The sequence below is a fragment of the Electrophorus electricus genome, chromosome 4 (assembly GCF_013358815.1).
Source record: "Electrophorus electricus isolate fEleEle1 chromosome 4, fEleEle1.pri, whole genome shotgun sequence".
NCBI classification, from domain to species: Eukaryota; Metazoa; Chordata; class Actinopteri; order Gymnotiformes; family Gymnotidae; genus Electrophorus; species Electrophorus electricus.
The window spans coordinates 7,743,567-7,759,298 of NC_049538.1; the positions used below are offsets into that span (position 1 = coordinate 7,743,567).

Consider the following 15,732-nt stretch of genomic DNA (forward strand, 5'->3'; position numbering starts at 1 on the left):
GCAACACCTTGTGCACCTACAGTGCCCTTTTAGTGGAAGAACAATATGTGAAATGCATCTTATTGTTTGTAGTGCTTGGTCCAATGATTCTTTTTGGAGATCATCCCCAGAGAACAATTTCACTGTGCCACGAGAGGGTGCAGATGTCATCATTCCCACAGGTGCTGTGCTCCTTTCTGAAATACTACCAGAGAAATGTTTACACACTTGAATGATATTATAACCTGCTAAGTTTTATTCTGGGGTTTACCTTCTGGTTTCCACAGGAGTTTGGATGGTTTTGGACACTACCATCCCTGCCTTAAACAAGCTCACTGTGGTGGGAGTCCTCGAGATTCCAGACGCCACAAACAGCACGGCCAGCCGCGCTGCCCCAGGCATCCCCGTCACTGTAGTCGTGAATGCCACATACATCTCCATCCAGGTCAGTCACCTCGTAACGATCACCAGAACTGTCCAGCTTGTGCCTTTAACCACAATTAACCAAAAACCATTACACCGTAAAACCTTCAGGTCTTTACTCACATCCTACTACATGTAACACCTAACATTTACACTGCAGTTTCTTATGAAGCAGTCATCTCCAAGATTTCAAAACTGCAAATAAGAACTGTCTGAGAACAAGGAAAAGAGCCAAGAGGCAGAAGAAAACCAGGCTTCAGAAGTGTTGTATCTGACAGCAGGTTTCATGATTCCTTTCCCACAGGGAGGGCATCTGCTTGCAGGCCAGCCTGACCGGCCCTTCAGTGGTGAGCTGCACATCATTCTGAGAGGAGATTACCGCACGCCTGAATGGCCTCTGCCCTCCGGACCAAACCAAGGATCTAAAGTGCTGGGTATGAAAGTGATTGATATGATATAATGCAGATATAGAGCCACGTTTTTGGTTTGCTTCCTTACAATTTGAAGGCTCCATTATCAGCCACCTTTTCCTTCTTATCTGTGATCTGTGCCATTCGTCTGATGGAAAAGGTGCTGCCTTTCAGGTGTCTTTGGTAGCCTTGACTTGTACGGGATGCCACACAATGTGTATCACACTAAACTGGCCAACGCTGCACAGGCTGGTTCCAGCTCTCTCTCACTGATGGAGGCTGTGGACTGGCAGGTGAATAGACTTCTCTTCATGGACTTAGTTTGCTTCAAGAACTTTGGCAGGTTTGAAGAATGACCAATGACCAACTGATGACCAACTGATGCATTGTAAAATAAAAAAGTACTAGAAAAAAATGCATCTAATCCTGACTGCATGTTCCCTCACACTGTAAGATCTTAAAACTCTTAAGGCCATGCACGTCCACTGAGTCCTATAGTGATATTTGTACAATATGGCTGTTACAGCTTTGCTGGAATGTTCTGAATATTCCATACCTTATGCATTGTCATAGCAGGTTGACCCCTAACCGTGACAACACAGCATGCTTATACTGAACACACTATTAAAAGCTCACTTTGCTTTAACCAGGCAGGGGATGACATCGTGCTGTCCACCACCAGTTACGACCCATGGCAGACAGAAACTCATACCATCGCGGTTGTATCGGATGATGGCCTGACTCTCACCCTGGATCATCCTCTCGATTACACACACATCGGTGAGTCCACACATATCAGTACAACAGTATTCATGGATGCTTTACTGTTCAGATCACACACTTTCCGCTGAAGGTGTTGAAAGGGACCAAGCAGAGAAATGATTAGTCTAGAATAATGCAAAGATATTTATATTTATATATTTATATAAATTGGCCACTAACCATTGATTTGTCTGGTTTTGTAGCGGAGAACTATGCAGTGCCTGGTACCTCACAGAGCTACAGGCTGGCGAGTGACGTGGGTCTGCTAAGCAGGAACATTAAGATCATCGGGCAAAACTACCCAGGCTTGTATGAGGAGTCATTTGGAGCCAGGGTGCTGGTTGGGGCCTTTTCCATGGGAGGAGTCAACTACAGAGGTGCATAGCCCCATCATAAAGAGCTGAGTTCTCTGCCTTTTCACTGACATTGTAATCCTCATGATCCTCAAGGAAAGGTATTTTTAAGTGTTAATACCAGTTGGAAGAAAATGTTTTCGTTTGATGCTTTTTAAAGGGAAGGCCCAGATAAGAGATGTAGAGTTTTATCTCACCGGCCAGGAAGGATGGACAGACTACACTGATCCTCGCTATTCTTTGGCTTTCCTCAACCTGGGAGTGGTGAGACAACCACACACAAAAACATCCCTCTCTGCCTGGTCCTTTTGGGTTACTCTGTCGATCACTGCTAGAATAGACAGAGCATGGTGCTAGCACCAAGGTCATAGGTTCAATTCCCAGGGTAGGATACATGTGGTCAGATGTTAACATTTACATTTACGGCATTTATCAGACGCTCTTATCCAGAGCAACTTACAAAAGTGCTTTGTCATTTACTCATAGAATATATCCTAGTACAGTAGAGTAGGTCAGAGTCCAACATACCAGTGAACTAGAATACTGTAGAATTCAGGGATCAATGCTGATACCTAGAAGTACAAAATACATAAAGTCTATTTTAAACAATGATAAGCGCAATAAACAATACATGCTAGAGTTTGTTAAACAACATAATAATAAACAATACCCTACAAAAAGTATTAATTTAGTCAGTCAGTATGGGAGCAGGGTCAGTAGTCTTTTAAATATTCTGCAAACAGATGGGTCTTCAGTCTGCGTTTGAAGACTGCAAGGGACTCTGCTGTCCGGACAGCAAGTGGGAGTTAATTCAGTCTCAATGCTTGTCGTCCATGAGACCTGAAGCAAGCAACATCTAAGTTTCCAGCTTGAATATGCTAACTTACCCAGTTATTACTGTGTATAGTAATGAGAGGTTAGTGAGGTGGCATTTGTTGGGTTAAATGAGGCCAATGTCTGTACAGGTGAATCAGAATGAGTCATATCTAAAGGGATGTGCGTTCCACCATGGCTTTGCACCAGCTGTTGGCATCTTTGGAACGCATGGCCTAAATGTCGATGACAACATCATCCACCATACCGTAGGAGAAGGTATTTTCCTCAGTTACCTCATCTGACCTCTATATAAAGGCCAACATTTTCTTCAAATCACATCTCAAAGATTAGGCTCAGTGCTACAGGTTAGTTTGATAACATCAATTTACAATTTATTAAAAAGCAAGAGTCTTGGAATGTTGGAGGGGTCAAGTTATAATTTTAACTCATAATAGCAATGGCATTTTCTTAGAATTTCAACTGAGGCATGTAGTTCTTGTATGTTAGAGATTTTGCCTCTGGACGGTAGCCAAATTCAGCCTCTCTATTGTCTGTAAAGCAATGTTATGGAAAGTTCTCTTTATTCGTAGGAATCAGAGTAACATCACAGTCCGGAGGAATTTGGTCACCATGACACTCTGGCCCGGCTCATACAACGGAAGACAGGACACCTTCAACTTCAACTGGAATGCAGCTATTGAGGTGTGTGGAGGAGCGATTCCCTGAATGTTACAAGAGAATCTGCTGATACAGCCTACTTTAAAAGGAGGTGGATGTTTTCTAGCTCTTTATCTCCTTTGTTGTTCAAGGCAAATACAGGAACTAATGTAGTTCTTCAGGGGAACACAGTTGCTGGTTATGAGAGAGTGGGATTCAGCATTGATGGAGAACCCTGCCCAGGTAATGTGAGGATACAGCCTGCTAACTCTATTAGTTATGCTATGTTAACTCTAATCATGCTGAATCCAGATTATTATGTTGTACTCTTTGAAACATGAGTCTGTTCACATTGCTCCAAAATATTTCATTATTGAGGAACCCCTTATTTCCTAGGCATTTGACATAAAAATACTAATCTTTCGGCATGGTCTGTAAATAGGAACCTTTAGTCCAGTGGCTCAGTGGCAGGAAAATGAGGCCCACGGAGGTCTGTTCGGAATCTACATGAACAACGATGGGCTCCCTGGCTGTGTTCAAATCCAAGACTTCACAGTTTGGAGAAGTTTTGATTTTGGCATTTACTTCCAGGTATCACGACACTGCCTGCTTATCGCCCACCTCTTCTATGATACCTTTCTATAAGGGTTCTTTGTTAACTTTGTTAACATGACTGAATTCATAAATATAGAAAATATTGAACTTGTAAATGTCTTTCATGCAATTTCCACATTTGTGCAATAGTTCTGGTTTGTATTCCTGTCATCTTAGTGGCAGAGTGTTATGAGCTTTCAGTAAAGATCATTTCTATTTTAACCAGGTGTCCATGAGTGTGCTCATCTCTAATGTCACTCTTGTTGACAATGGCATGGGTATCATGCCATTAATCTACGGACCTTCCGCAGTCACCCATGAATATTCAAACAAAACTGTGACAGTCCAGGTAATGAACTAAACACTATATGTTTCATATGGTGTCACATGGATCTTGAAAAGAACAGAATCTCATAACATCTTTTTTTCCAAAGAATGCCTTAATTGTTGGCAGCAGCCCCAACTTCAACTGCAGTGACCGTCAGCCTTTAGATACCATCAACATTGCTCTTACTGCAAGCAGTAGGGCTCCCCGGCCTCTAAATGGTATAGCTTCCAACTTCCAATCACAAAGACGGCCGCAAAATGATAAGGTTTACTCATAAATTTTACTCGTGCTGTTTGACCTACTTGTAGAACGCAATAGATACAATGTGCTCACAGCCCAACCTTACATTAAACACCTTATATGCACAGCTAGATGCATTATGTGATCTAAAACATTCTTGTATAATACCTGCATTTAGCTACTTTGCAAGATTAATTGTCTTGGTATGGCTTCCTGCTATAATGTCTGTGGTAGGTGGCAGGACTGGAATCTCCTGGCCAACATTCGAGTCATCTCAGAATGGTGCTCCAGTACACTCCCATGATGGACTCATGAGCTACCCCGCCATCAGTGGACTACTAACTGTCACTGGTAAGGTCTTGTATGCAATTCAACATTCCATGTTGATTTAATCCACAGCCACCGAAGATAATGGTGGACTGCCAAGCCAAAGAAAGGGCTTATCTGCTAAAATGCAGAGTTTGAAATTTTTTTTGTCATTTGTATCTTCCAGATACCACTTTTGTTGGGTTTATGAATGTATGTTCAAGCCAAACCAATTATATGTTTATGACTGATCCAAACAACGAAGACCTGGAGCATCCTATCAGCGTTAGGCGGATCACAAAAAGCAACAGCACAGACGAAGCTCTGGTGTTCATTCACCATCCAGACCTGAGGTGACCTTTGCTGCTGCAGTGCTTGGAGTTCATTTTTTATAACCAATGATCTTCAGAAATCAATAATAAGAAATCAGTGATCTTCAGGCTCTTAGAAAAAAATGCATTTTCTAGAACCCTTCATCTTTGGATAAAAAGCCTTAAAGCATTAAAGTTAAAGCAACAACCCAAAAAGCCTTCAGGTTAAAGGTAGAGGGTTCTAGATAGCCCTTCATTTCTAAGAGTGATATACCAGGTTACCAAATAGGTTTTCAGTAGGTTTTCAGTAACCACTTCTGTTTGAACCACTAACAGAGCAACAGCCATTTCTCAGGTTACTTTCTGCTGTGCTGCTCATGTTTACGTTCCCAAAAACTATGATCCTGAAAACTTTTAACCTATGATTCTATTCCCAATACAGCAAGGTGAACCCCTCTGACTGTGTGGATATGGACTGTGATGCTAAGAAGAAAGCCTTGCTTAAGGACCTAGATGGTAGTTTCCTTGGGGCTGTGGGTGCCGTGATTCCAAAGTCCGAGTATGAGTGGAATGGTGATCCCCGGCATGGCCTGGGAGACTACCGCATCCCCAAGGTCATGCTCACCTACCTCAATGGCAGCCGCATTCCTGTTATGAAAATAGCACCAAATAAAGGTACGTATTCGGACTTCATAGTGATCCAAAGGATGGAAGATATAATAAATAACAACAAAAATACTAAGATCAATTGTATACTTTACAACCGGGTGTTTTGAGCATAGAGAGATTGAGATCAATTAATTAATCAATATGCAAGAGAGTCCATTAAGGAAATCTGCTTTTCACATGCACACACTGCACTCTGGCATGCAGGCATAATCCGGAACAACTGCACATATATTAGCACCTGGCAGGCCTACAAGTGCTTTGGTCTGGACTACCTGATGCTGGTCATAGAGAGCCTGGATGTGGACACTGAAACCAGACGCCTGTCTCCGGTCGCTGTGCTGGGAGATGGCTATTTGGACTTGCTTAATGGTATGCCCCAAATACCCATCAGACCCTGGATGATCTACTTCAATTTGCCACATGTGGGGCTCCAGTGTTACAGATTCTTTGCCATTTTTAGTTTAGGCTATATCTAGTTTAAGTGTGCATATTGTCCAGAATCATTTGGAGAATAGTTGTCATGAATGGCGCATTTTGACAGTCGAAGCCTGGGTTCGGTTGACATGGTGTCAGTGTGTACCATCCTGTCTGTCTACACAGGCCCACAGGACCATGGCTGGTGCTTTGGCTACACATGCCAAAAGAGAGTCTCTCTCTTCCACAGCATTGTAGCCACAAACCATTCCTTTGACATCTACTTCAGTAGTATATCCCCACAGAAACTGAGGTTGATGATGCTGAATGCTGCACCCAGTGAGGTACAAAAGCTCACTACCAGCATACTCAGCATGACCTCCTGCCTTGCAGCTGGAGCCACCAGCTCTTCAGTGATTTGTCTCTTGTGGTCTTCTGACAGGCTGTTCGGGTAGCTGTGTTTTATTCGAATCCTCAACGCTTGGATGTTTATGCAAGTGATCATCTGGTTGCTCCAAACAATGCAAAGTGGAATAGCGACAACACAAATTACCTCTTGCTTCAGCCAACCTACATAGGTATAGTATTTGCATAATTGTTGTTAATTAGTGTATATTTGCACCGACTCACTGCTGACATCGAATGACAGTGGCATTAGCATTATGTAGAATGACATCATGGCCGATAGCCTCATTGTTAGTCACATTAGTGTATTGGATCATTATATGCAATTTGTACTTACACCTCAATAGGAAAACAAATGTACAAATGCTGCCATTCATTATTCACTTCTGGTTTCATTGTTTTCTCTGTGCCACTTTCCATCCTGCAGATCAATACATGCCTGGTTATGACTCCCCCCATGGCTCCAACTACTTTGACCCCGATTACAAAATACTTCACATCCTGGTCCGGGGCTCCAAACCCGTGCAGATACGTACATCGCCCCTCCTGATCATCGCCTTCAACATCCCAGCCATGACGGAGGCGGAGTTCTATGGGGACAAGCTGGTGCGCAACTTGGCTCTGTTCCTGAACATCCCAAGTAACATGATACGCATCACCAACATTGTGCGGGAGGGCAGCACGGTGAACAGGCAAAAGCGTGCCACGGCACTGATGGTGCAGGTGCAGATCAGTCAGCCACCTGTCAACCAGTTGTCCACTAACAGCACTGGCGGTAAGCAGTCACCCAGGACCTTCATGCATACATGCACAAACACACAATGGAATATATGCTCCTGGAGCAAGGTGCTAGCAACACCAAAGTCATGGGTGAGAACCCATACTGTCATACTGATTCATATGTAAATAATCTCTGGATAAAAGCATCTGCCAAATGTAAGTATAGGGAGAATATTTTCTTTCTTTGCATATGTGTGTTAGTCAAAAAGGCCATCATTTATTTTATTGCTAATTCCTCTTTGGGTATTAATATAATGTAACAGATAAATATGGTAAATACAGTACCAAGTCCAAGAGGATTGAATTTGAACATTTGTAAACCTGCTTTGTGACAATGACCACTGTAAAAAAAAAAAATGTAAAAAAAAAAAGGAGCTTTATACATAAATATTTGACCTTGACTCTGAATACTTCCTTGTTACAATTTACATGCAACATATGTGTTGAAGTACCCCAAAGCAGAGTTACAGGGCAATACTTGACCATCATTTGCCATGATCTGAGGTCCCTGTTTTCTCTGTACATGCTTGATACTGACATGGCTCTGCTTACTACCCCATCCAACCTGCAGATGTGCAGCAGTATGCTTTGCTGAAAAGCACAGCTGACACCATAGGTCAGGCCGCCGTCTTTGGAAACCTGAGTCAGGCCATTGGTTTCAATGTGTCAACAGTGGAACTCAGTCTCCCAATGCCTCCTCCCAGTGACCCATCTTGGAGCCAAGTAAGATTGGAATAAACCCATTAGTTGTCCTGTTATTAGTGACAATCTTCTCTTGTATCAGAAGTGGGTTTTAGAATCAGAGGGTTTCAACAGACAAATTACACAGACAAGACAGGCTGAAATTAAATCACAGCACCAATGCTGAAATACCATTGGAAATCTTTCCAGCTCTAGGTGAAGACTCAATATAGGTATGGATCCTGGTTTGTTTGGCTTGCCTGGCACTGCTGTGCTTTTTGAAGTATGTAGTGATGAGCCCAGAACACAGTTTTCGTCAAAGCAACTAGAGTATCCAAATGAACTGAAACACTACATCCTGTGTATTCCATACTGGATCTAGTGAGAAAAAAGTGCATTCAGATGAATCTCAGAATTTTATATATGTATATATATAAAAGCATAAGCATCTTGTTTCTTTGGAAACCCTGTGTACTACACTGTAATTTATATAATATATAGTAAAAGGTTTACATTCAAACTTGCCCAACTCCCAGCACATCTTGTCCAGGTAAACCTGAGCTTGTGGTTTAGCTCAAACAGAAGATTGTCATAACACACAAGTATGAAAGATGCCATCTCTGCCTGTGGGTCAGGTGGCCGGCCAGCAGGTTACGCGGGAGAGTCCAGCAGTGAGCACCCTGAGTAGCGTGTCTGCCCTGAGAGTGGTGGTGGATCCACTGGCAGGCCTACAGCCTGGACTCCTGATCCAGCAGCCCTGCATCATGGCTGTGGACCAGCAGGTGAGAATCACGCCAGCATCCAGTACCACGAAGCAACCACTGCATTTCTTCAATTCAGGGTTTATCCACTCGACATGCTGTGTGTGGCAGATGTACCAGGGCATTTTACTTAACTACAAAAGGTTCAAGTTGGTATGTTTTATATATATAGTAAATATGCTGCCACTTCTCTGCATACTGGACAATGCAAACATGTTTAGTGAATGTCATATTATCGTGTTGCATTGATCGTGTAGTAGTTTTTAATATCATCTCAAAATGAATACATTTGTTTTAATTATCAAGTTTAATTAGGTGTATTACAGCAGGGTGTGTTTTAGGGGGCCAGGCGATATTAAAGTTAAGAGCCACAGTTATGTAGCATTCATGTTGCAAGTCTATATACTGCATTAGCCATCTTCTATTGGTGCTCTCTGCCCTTTGTCACCAGGGTAACTGTGTGTCAGTGGGAGTGACGTCACTAACAATTTTAGCCACGCTACAAGATGCTCAGGGAAACCAAGTGAGCGGTCTATCCGGAAACACCTCCATCCCCTTCAGTGGCTGCTGGGGCAATTATACTGACCTGGCCATCTCCACTTCTGGTGGGTGAGCGTAAATTCTGCAGATTGCAGATTTTCAGAATCATCCTAGAATATCTTTTGACTTTGAAATGTCCTCTTGTTTATAAGGTTTATATATATATATATATATATATATATATATATATATATATATATATATATATATATATATATGTATGTATGTATGTGTGTCCCTTCTGTGCCTCCTAACCTCACTTTCAACTTTGGGTTTGTTTGTTTGTTTGTTTTGCTTTATCCACAGGAGAGAACCTGACATTAGCTTTCACTCTGAACACATGGCAGGTTCAATCCAGGGCCTTGTCCTACCAGACTGTGCCGAGGAACGCCAGTGACACAATTCAGACCAATAATAGTACTGCTTCTTCTATCACAACTCTGACTAACACCACATCATCAGTGGCGAGCACCACCCAGAGCTCCAGTGCCATAGTAACAGGGACTGTGAATGTACTCACACTGCTGAGTGCCCTGCTTCTGTTGTATTGCGCAGCATAGGCGAGCATTGGGAGTAAATAACCAGACTTGTGTTCTGTAAAGTAGCAAAAAGTCATTTTTCCAATGATTTTTCTTCACGTTATAAAACAGCCAATATACTGACACCTAGTGGTCTGGATGTTTCAGAGATTCTGTACTAACTATATTTTCAACATAGCCACCTCCATGTGGGAGACCAAAAACTGGTTCATGCGAGGAATACAAAGCAATTTGATTCTTCATCCCATGTGAGCTGCACTTCATAGAAAATAAATGTAAAAAAAACGAAAATTTTGTTGGTAAAAATGGTTTATTGCTCCCGTAAGTGCTAGTTGTGGCATTCTCTAATGAAAGCAAAAGTGACTTTATATATTTCTTGTAATCTAATCAAATCAAAGTGCCTTTCAGTATTCATTCTTTTTCTCTTTATTAATTGTTAAACAACTCTTAAAAATTATACTACAAGCATGATGACTACTTGCTCTCTCTCTCTCTCTCTCTCTCTCTCTCTCTCTCGCTCTCTCTCCCTCTCACTATATATATATATATATATATATATATATATATATATATATATATATATATATATATATATATATATATTCTGAAATTCATATGCTTTGAAAACAATCAATAAAATTGCTTATCTCAAACATGGACATTTCTTGTACCTGAACTATGTCCTTTGAATATAGCCTAGTAAATGTACGTGCTGGTGCATTATTGTGATTGTTGTGTGGACCGCTAGAGGTAGTAAGAGCCCGTAGTTATATTCTAGAATCGGCTTCATCCATCACAGCCAGAGGTTTCGCATGAATTACGATCGCATGAGGAAATCTCTAAGTAATTTAACATAGTTCGAAATTTTATTTTATTTTAGACTATTGTTTGTGATGATAAATGTGTGTCTGGTGGATACTGTATTGGAGACCTTTCCATCCTACAACCGTTTCATCCTACATCAGGTTTGGAAAATATTCAGCGCGTTAGGAAAATGTTTTCTGAAAGGAACTAAGGAAGTTGTGCCAGTTTGTAAAATTGCGGAGCAAAATGCAAATTCTGCGAATGTCGTAATGTCCAGTTTTATTGTCCCTGTAAAATGAGCGCGCGCGAACCGTTAACAATGCTGCGCGTTTATTTAAGGGAGGGCGTTCTAGGGAGAGAGGTCCACACAAGTGCGTGCTCGTGTAAGTTGCGCAGGCTCCTAGGCGCGCCCGTCACCCTCAAGTGTAATAACTGGCTCCTATAGATTTTTTGACTATTATTCATGTAGCCTACGTTCTCATTATGCACGCCCGCCGACCATCAGGATTCTTTTTTACTTTTCTCTTGCAATACCTGTGTCTTCACACAATGACTATTCACTTTTACATCTCCCCAAAATGCACAGCAGACGCCAAGGTTGTCACTGACGGCCAAGTACCGCCGAGCTACGCTAAAGACGCGCTTTCAGTACCAGCGTTATCCAGAAGAAAACATTTGCAACGGGCGCTAAAAAACTCAGTTGAACCACATGACTACATGCTTTCTATTTATAAGACATTTTCTGCTGCAGAGAAGCTGGGACTGAATGCCAGTTTTTTCCGTGCCTCCAAAGCTGCGAACACCATTACGAGTTTTGTGGATAATGGGCAAGGTAAGTCAGTTTGAGTATTGACTAAATATGTAACTAAATTATTTTATTTTCACGTTTACCTATTCCTCTAAGTTTTAGAACTAGTGGTTTTGATTTCTTATCATATTATCATGATCTAGATATCAGTTGAATATCAAGAAGGCTTGATTACAACAGTCAAGTCACAAACAAGCAAAATTAAGACTAAAAAAAATTGTTTTATTTAAAATTAGTCTACATTATGTGTCCATAACAATGTATTTGTGTTTTTAATGACTTTAAAAAACACATTTAAACCAGTCTGAATTGCCTTGTAATGTGAAACCACAGACTCTATGTGCTTAAATATCTCCTTTCTCTTTCAGATAACCCTTTGAATTCTCCACTATGGAAACAGACATATTTGTTTGATGTTTCAACTCTCTCTGATAAAGTGGAACTGCTGGGGGCTGAACTGAGAATATACACAAAAGTCTCCAAAAGCTTCATAGCATCCGAACCAGGTCCAGTGGAGATTCAGCTCTATTCCTGCCAGTCCCACACACTTCTGAACTCCAAAACCCTAGACTTGGAAGACTCTCACAAACAAAGATGGGAGGTTCTAGATGTGTGGGACATTTTTACTGAGCATCGCCTGCACGCCCAAGGGAAGCACTTCTGTCTGGAGCTTAGGGCTGCCCTCGACAACCCTGAGAGGCAAACAGACCTGCAGCATCTCGGATTTCACAGACACGGTCGGCCGCATCGAAAGAAAGCCATCCTGGTGGTGTTCACCAGGTCGAAGAAGAGGCAGGGCCTTTTCCACGAGAGGAGGGAGAAGATCAAACTGTTGTACCCGGACCGGGCTGGAGCAGAGAAAGCTCCCCGCCCAAAACCCTGGAGGAAGCGCCGCGCAGCCTCCATCGGCCGGCATGGCAAGCGGCATGGCAAAAGGTCCAAGTCCAGATGCAGCAAGAAGCCACTACATGTCAACTTCAGGGAGCTGGGCTGGGATGACTGGGTCATCGCACCCCTAGAGTACGAGGCGTACCACTGCGAGGGCGTGTGCGACTTTCCTCTCAGGTCCCACCTGGAGCCTACCAACCACGCCATCATCCAGACGCTGATGAACTCCATGGACCCTGGCAACATGCCACCCAGCTGCTGCGTTCCGTCCAAGCTCAGCCCCATTAGCATCCTGTATACAGACGCCGGCAACAACGTGGTGTACAAACAGTACGAGGACATGGTGGTGGAGTCATGTGGGTGTAGGTGATCGATACCTTCTCTTAGAAACAAAGGCCCATGCACACTGCACAGGTGGATTCTAGCTTTAAGATCAGCAAGTGGAGAATTAGTGGAGCTGTTGAAAGAGTCAGAGCTGAACCTCTTTGCTGCATACAGTCACCAGGAGTTCCACTTCTCTAACAGGCCTCGCTCGTGAAACAGGGCTTCTCAATCTAAAATTATTATTGTCTGCTTTCAAAAATGACACCTTCCTGTTTCTGCCAGGTGAGAGAGGAGAAAGAAGTTGTGGCCTCATTCCACATCATGGGCATGTGTTTGGTTTTACCACACAAAATACTCACACTCCCAAATGTCTTAAATGCATTCTTTGGCACTATTTTGTGTGCAGGTTTGTAAATAACATGTATATTATGATTGTACAGGCACAAATTCTAATTTATATTCAGTTAAATTATTGCTCTCGATAACTGCTACCGTTCACACATTTATAACTTTATATTTTATAACTTTACTGATTTAGAGTCCAATTACCATATGTTTACCTCATGGCAGAACTGGGGTGATTTTATCCTTGGTGTATGAACACACATACTTACTTTTGTGCAGTCCTGTTAATACTGTATACAAATGAGAACCATGTGAAAGTTTTATTTATGTAATAAAACTTGATACCTTTTAAAACAGAATCTGGCCCTGTTTCTTACAGTTCTTTATAATAAGATTGTGTTTAAATTCTCTCAAGGATTTGTCCAAGAAGACAAGTAACCATAATATCAGTACTAATTACTACCATAAGATAGACCTTGTATGGCATTGGGCCTGTTATTTAATCTTTACTGGTTATTGGAAGGTTGAAGAATGATGAGGAAACTGTAAAGTCAAATGGTCAAATAGCATCCAGTAAATAGCCAAGGTGGAAAAAACCTGTGGTGTCCAGGATTAAAGAGTAACCTGGATGATCTGTGTACCTCAGACCAAAGAGGATATAGTTGCAGTGTTTAGCAGAGGTGAAGGAAGGGTCAACAGACACTTAGCACCACATACTCTGGGTGGCCTGGGTATGTGAATAGATGGGCTGTACAGAGTTTCTCTCTCTCTCTCTCTCTCTCTCTCTCTCTCTCTCTCTCTCTCTCTCTCTCTCTCTCTCTCTCTCTCTCTATCTATCTATCTATCTATCTCTATCTCTATCTCTGTCTCTCACACCCACACCCACCCACACCCACACCCACACCCACACCCACACACACACACACACACACACACACACACACACAGATTTGCAAAAGAACAGACAAATGCACAGAGGGTGACCCCAATTGTACAAAGTTGCATTCATTCTCTGTCTGCCATAAGACAAAGCCATCCAACGATGCTACTCTCAGATTAGGCTTGCTTTTGGCCTAAGGTCAAAGGTCGAGTGTCCCTTTGTCTGTGGGCACTGTGAGCATTTCAAAGGTACACATGCAGTAAAGAAAGAGGAAGCAATCAACACAGCCTGAGAACAAGGGAAAGGAATGCACAGGACCTTATAGCACGGGCTCTCTGCCGTTGCGACACACTGTCACCCTCTAGTCTATATAAGAACAGAAGAAAGGGTGCAGATACAGGCAACCATGCAACAAAGATTCACTACAATAGACAAGAACATAGGTCAGTCCTATAGGGCAACTGGTCCAAGAAGTCTAAATATCTGAATGTTGGTAGATGTTCTCAAAAGAAAATGTTCACATGACATTGCCAATTTACTACTAATAAAAAAAGTAAATAGGCTTTATGCAATGTTTCTGTTTTAATTTTTTTAATTAACTGTCTTTTATGTTACATGACATTTGAATTAGAACAGGTGACTTAAGTCAGGAGTTGTTATGAATTAACCAAACAGATCATTCTGGCTAATACCTGAATCTGTTTCCTTTCTGAATGAGAGTGATGGAGACAGAATGGCAGGCTTTAGTTTTACTGAGCTGTTTGCTCCAATTTCACTTCTTTGTTCACTGGCTCTCAAGAAGACGTCATTTTGTGTGAAAGAGTCAAACATTAGTGACCCAAAAGACAACTGAGAGAATAGAGGGGAGAAGAGAGGTTTGCATGGTCAACTCTGGGGAGGAAAGTGGAATGGTATGTTTGGATAGCTGTGCCCCCCCCCCAAAAAAAAAAAAAAAAAAAATTGAGGGCAACAGGTTAATCTACTCCAACTAGCTCCAGCACATTAACTTCTGATTTAAAGCTACATCTAGACACACCCCATAACTGCATCAGCCTAGTGAATGAAATAAAAGTGGCCCTTTCCCAAATGGTGAGGGCAGCGATTACAACAAGCCCACAGAGGCGACTATCATATTTACTGAGTGCAGGGAGACCACTGGCTCTGAAGCGTGTTGTAGACTGGTTTTCATTTACACTCCACCCTGGTGAGAGATCGTCCACCCTGGACAGTTCCCCTGTCCATCCAATACATCAGCTCATCCGATACTCAATCTAAACCTAAGGGTGGCTAGTCATTTACATGAAATGGTGTAGGTACATGAAAGATAAGGAAAAATGGTCCTAAACTCCAGAAGTGACCACATCACAGAAGCAAGCGGCGCGGAGCGCATCTGAACCGTGGTGCTTTGACGGAGCCAAAAGGCGCGGCTGCTGGCCGCTTCCCACACCCATCGAATCAAAGAGGCAGAGGAGGTTCCCTGCGAGCGCGCCCGCCCAGGTCACAGCCGTGCCGGCGGCTTTGCACTGTCTGTCATGGGATAAAGCAAGCGTGGAGGCAAGCAGCTGTTTGCAATAGCCAGCACCGGGGAACATATGGCTCTGGTTGCAGCCGGAGCAGCGCTCCGTATGCCGGGTCTAGCTAGCTGCAGATTAGCCTACTTAGCAGAGGACTCAAACTTACCAGGAGACAGGTCTGACCCCTGGCCATGTGTTTTG

At 42.6% G+C, this 15,732-nt stretch overlaps 2 protein-coding genes across 2 annotated transcripts in view; both read left to right on the top strand.

Moving 5' to 3' along the window:
• Window positions 1-10,056, top strand: part of pkhd1l1.1 (PKHD1 like 1, tandem duplicate 1) — a 34,392-nt gene extending 24,336 nt beyond the window's left edge. The window contains 25 exon segments of the mRNA XM_035525096.1: window positions 73-161; window positions 267-424; window positions 707-836; window positions 987-1,105; window positions 1,463-1,592; window positions 1,778-1,951; window positions 2,088-2,191; window positions 2,893-3,019; window positions 3,318-3,445; window positions 3,553-3,643; window positions 3,843-3,991; window positions 4,221-4,343; window positions 4,429-4,540; window positions 4,797-4,913; window positions 5,056-5,221; window positions 5,622-5,854; window positions 6,053-6,217; window positions 6,449-6,606; window positions 6,705-6,840; window positions 7,095-7,442; window positions 8,019-8,170; window positions 8,764-8,910; window positions 9,341-9,494; window positions 9,736-9,793; window positions 9,848-10,056. Coding sequence (XP_035380989.1) covers window positions 73-161; window positions 267-424; window positions 707-836; window positions 987-1,105; window positions 1,463-1,592; window positions 1,778-1,951; window positions 2,088-2,191; window positions 2,893-3,019; window positions 3,318-3,445; window positions 3,553-3,643; window positions 3,843-3,991; window positions 4,221-4,343; window positions 4,429-4,540; window positions 4,797-4,913; window positions 5,056-5,221; window positions 5,622-5,854; window positions 6,053-6,217; window positions 6,449-6,606; window positions 6,705-6,840; window positions 7,095-7,442; window positions 8,019-8,170; window positions 8,764-8,910; window positions 9,341-9,494; window positions 9,736-9,793; window positions 9,848-9,989 — 3,610 coding nt within the window. The 3' untranslated portion in view covers window positions 9,990-10,056.
• Window positions 10,057-11,151: 1,095 nt separating this feature from the next.
• gdf6b (growth differentiation factor 6b) lies at window positions 11,152-13,449 on the top strand. The gene is made up of 2 exons (XM_027019575.2): window positions 11,152-11,604; window positions 11,949-13,449. The coding sequence occupies exons 1-2, from the start codon at window positions 11,256-11,258 to the stop codon at window positions 12,836-12,838; spliced, it is 1,239 nt and encodes a 412-aa protein (XP_026875376.2). The 5' UTR covers window positions 11,152-11,255; the 3' UTR covers window positions 12,839-13,449.
• The last annotated feature ends 2,283 nt before the right edge of the window (window positions 13,450-15,732 follow it).

Excerpts from the sequence above, each read along its gene's own strand:
- gdf6b (XM_027019575.2), top strand. The coding sequence starts at position 11,256 with ATGCACGCCCGCCGACCATCAGGATTCTTTTTTACTTTTCTCTTGCAA. Across the intron at positions 11,605-11,948 it reads TTTTGTGGATAATGGGCAAG|ATAACCCTTTGAATTCTCCA; the intron begins GTAAGTCAGTTT and ends TTTCTCTTTCAG.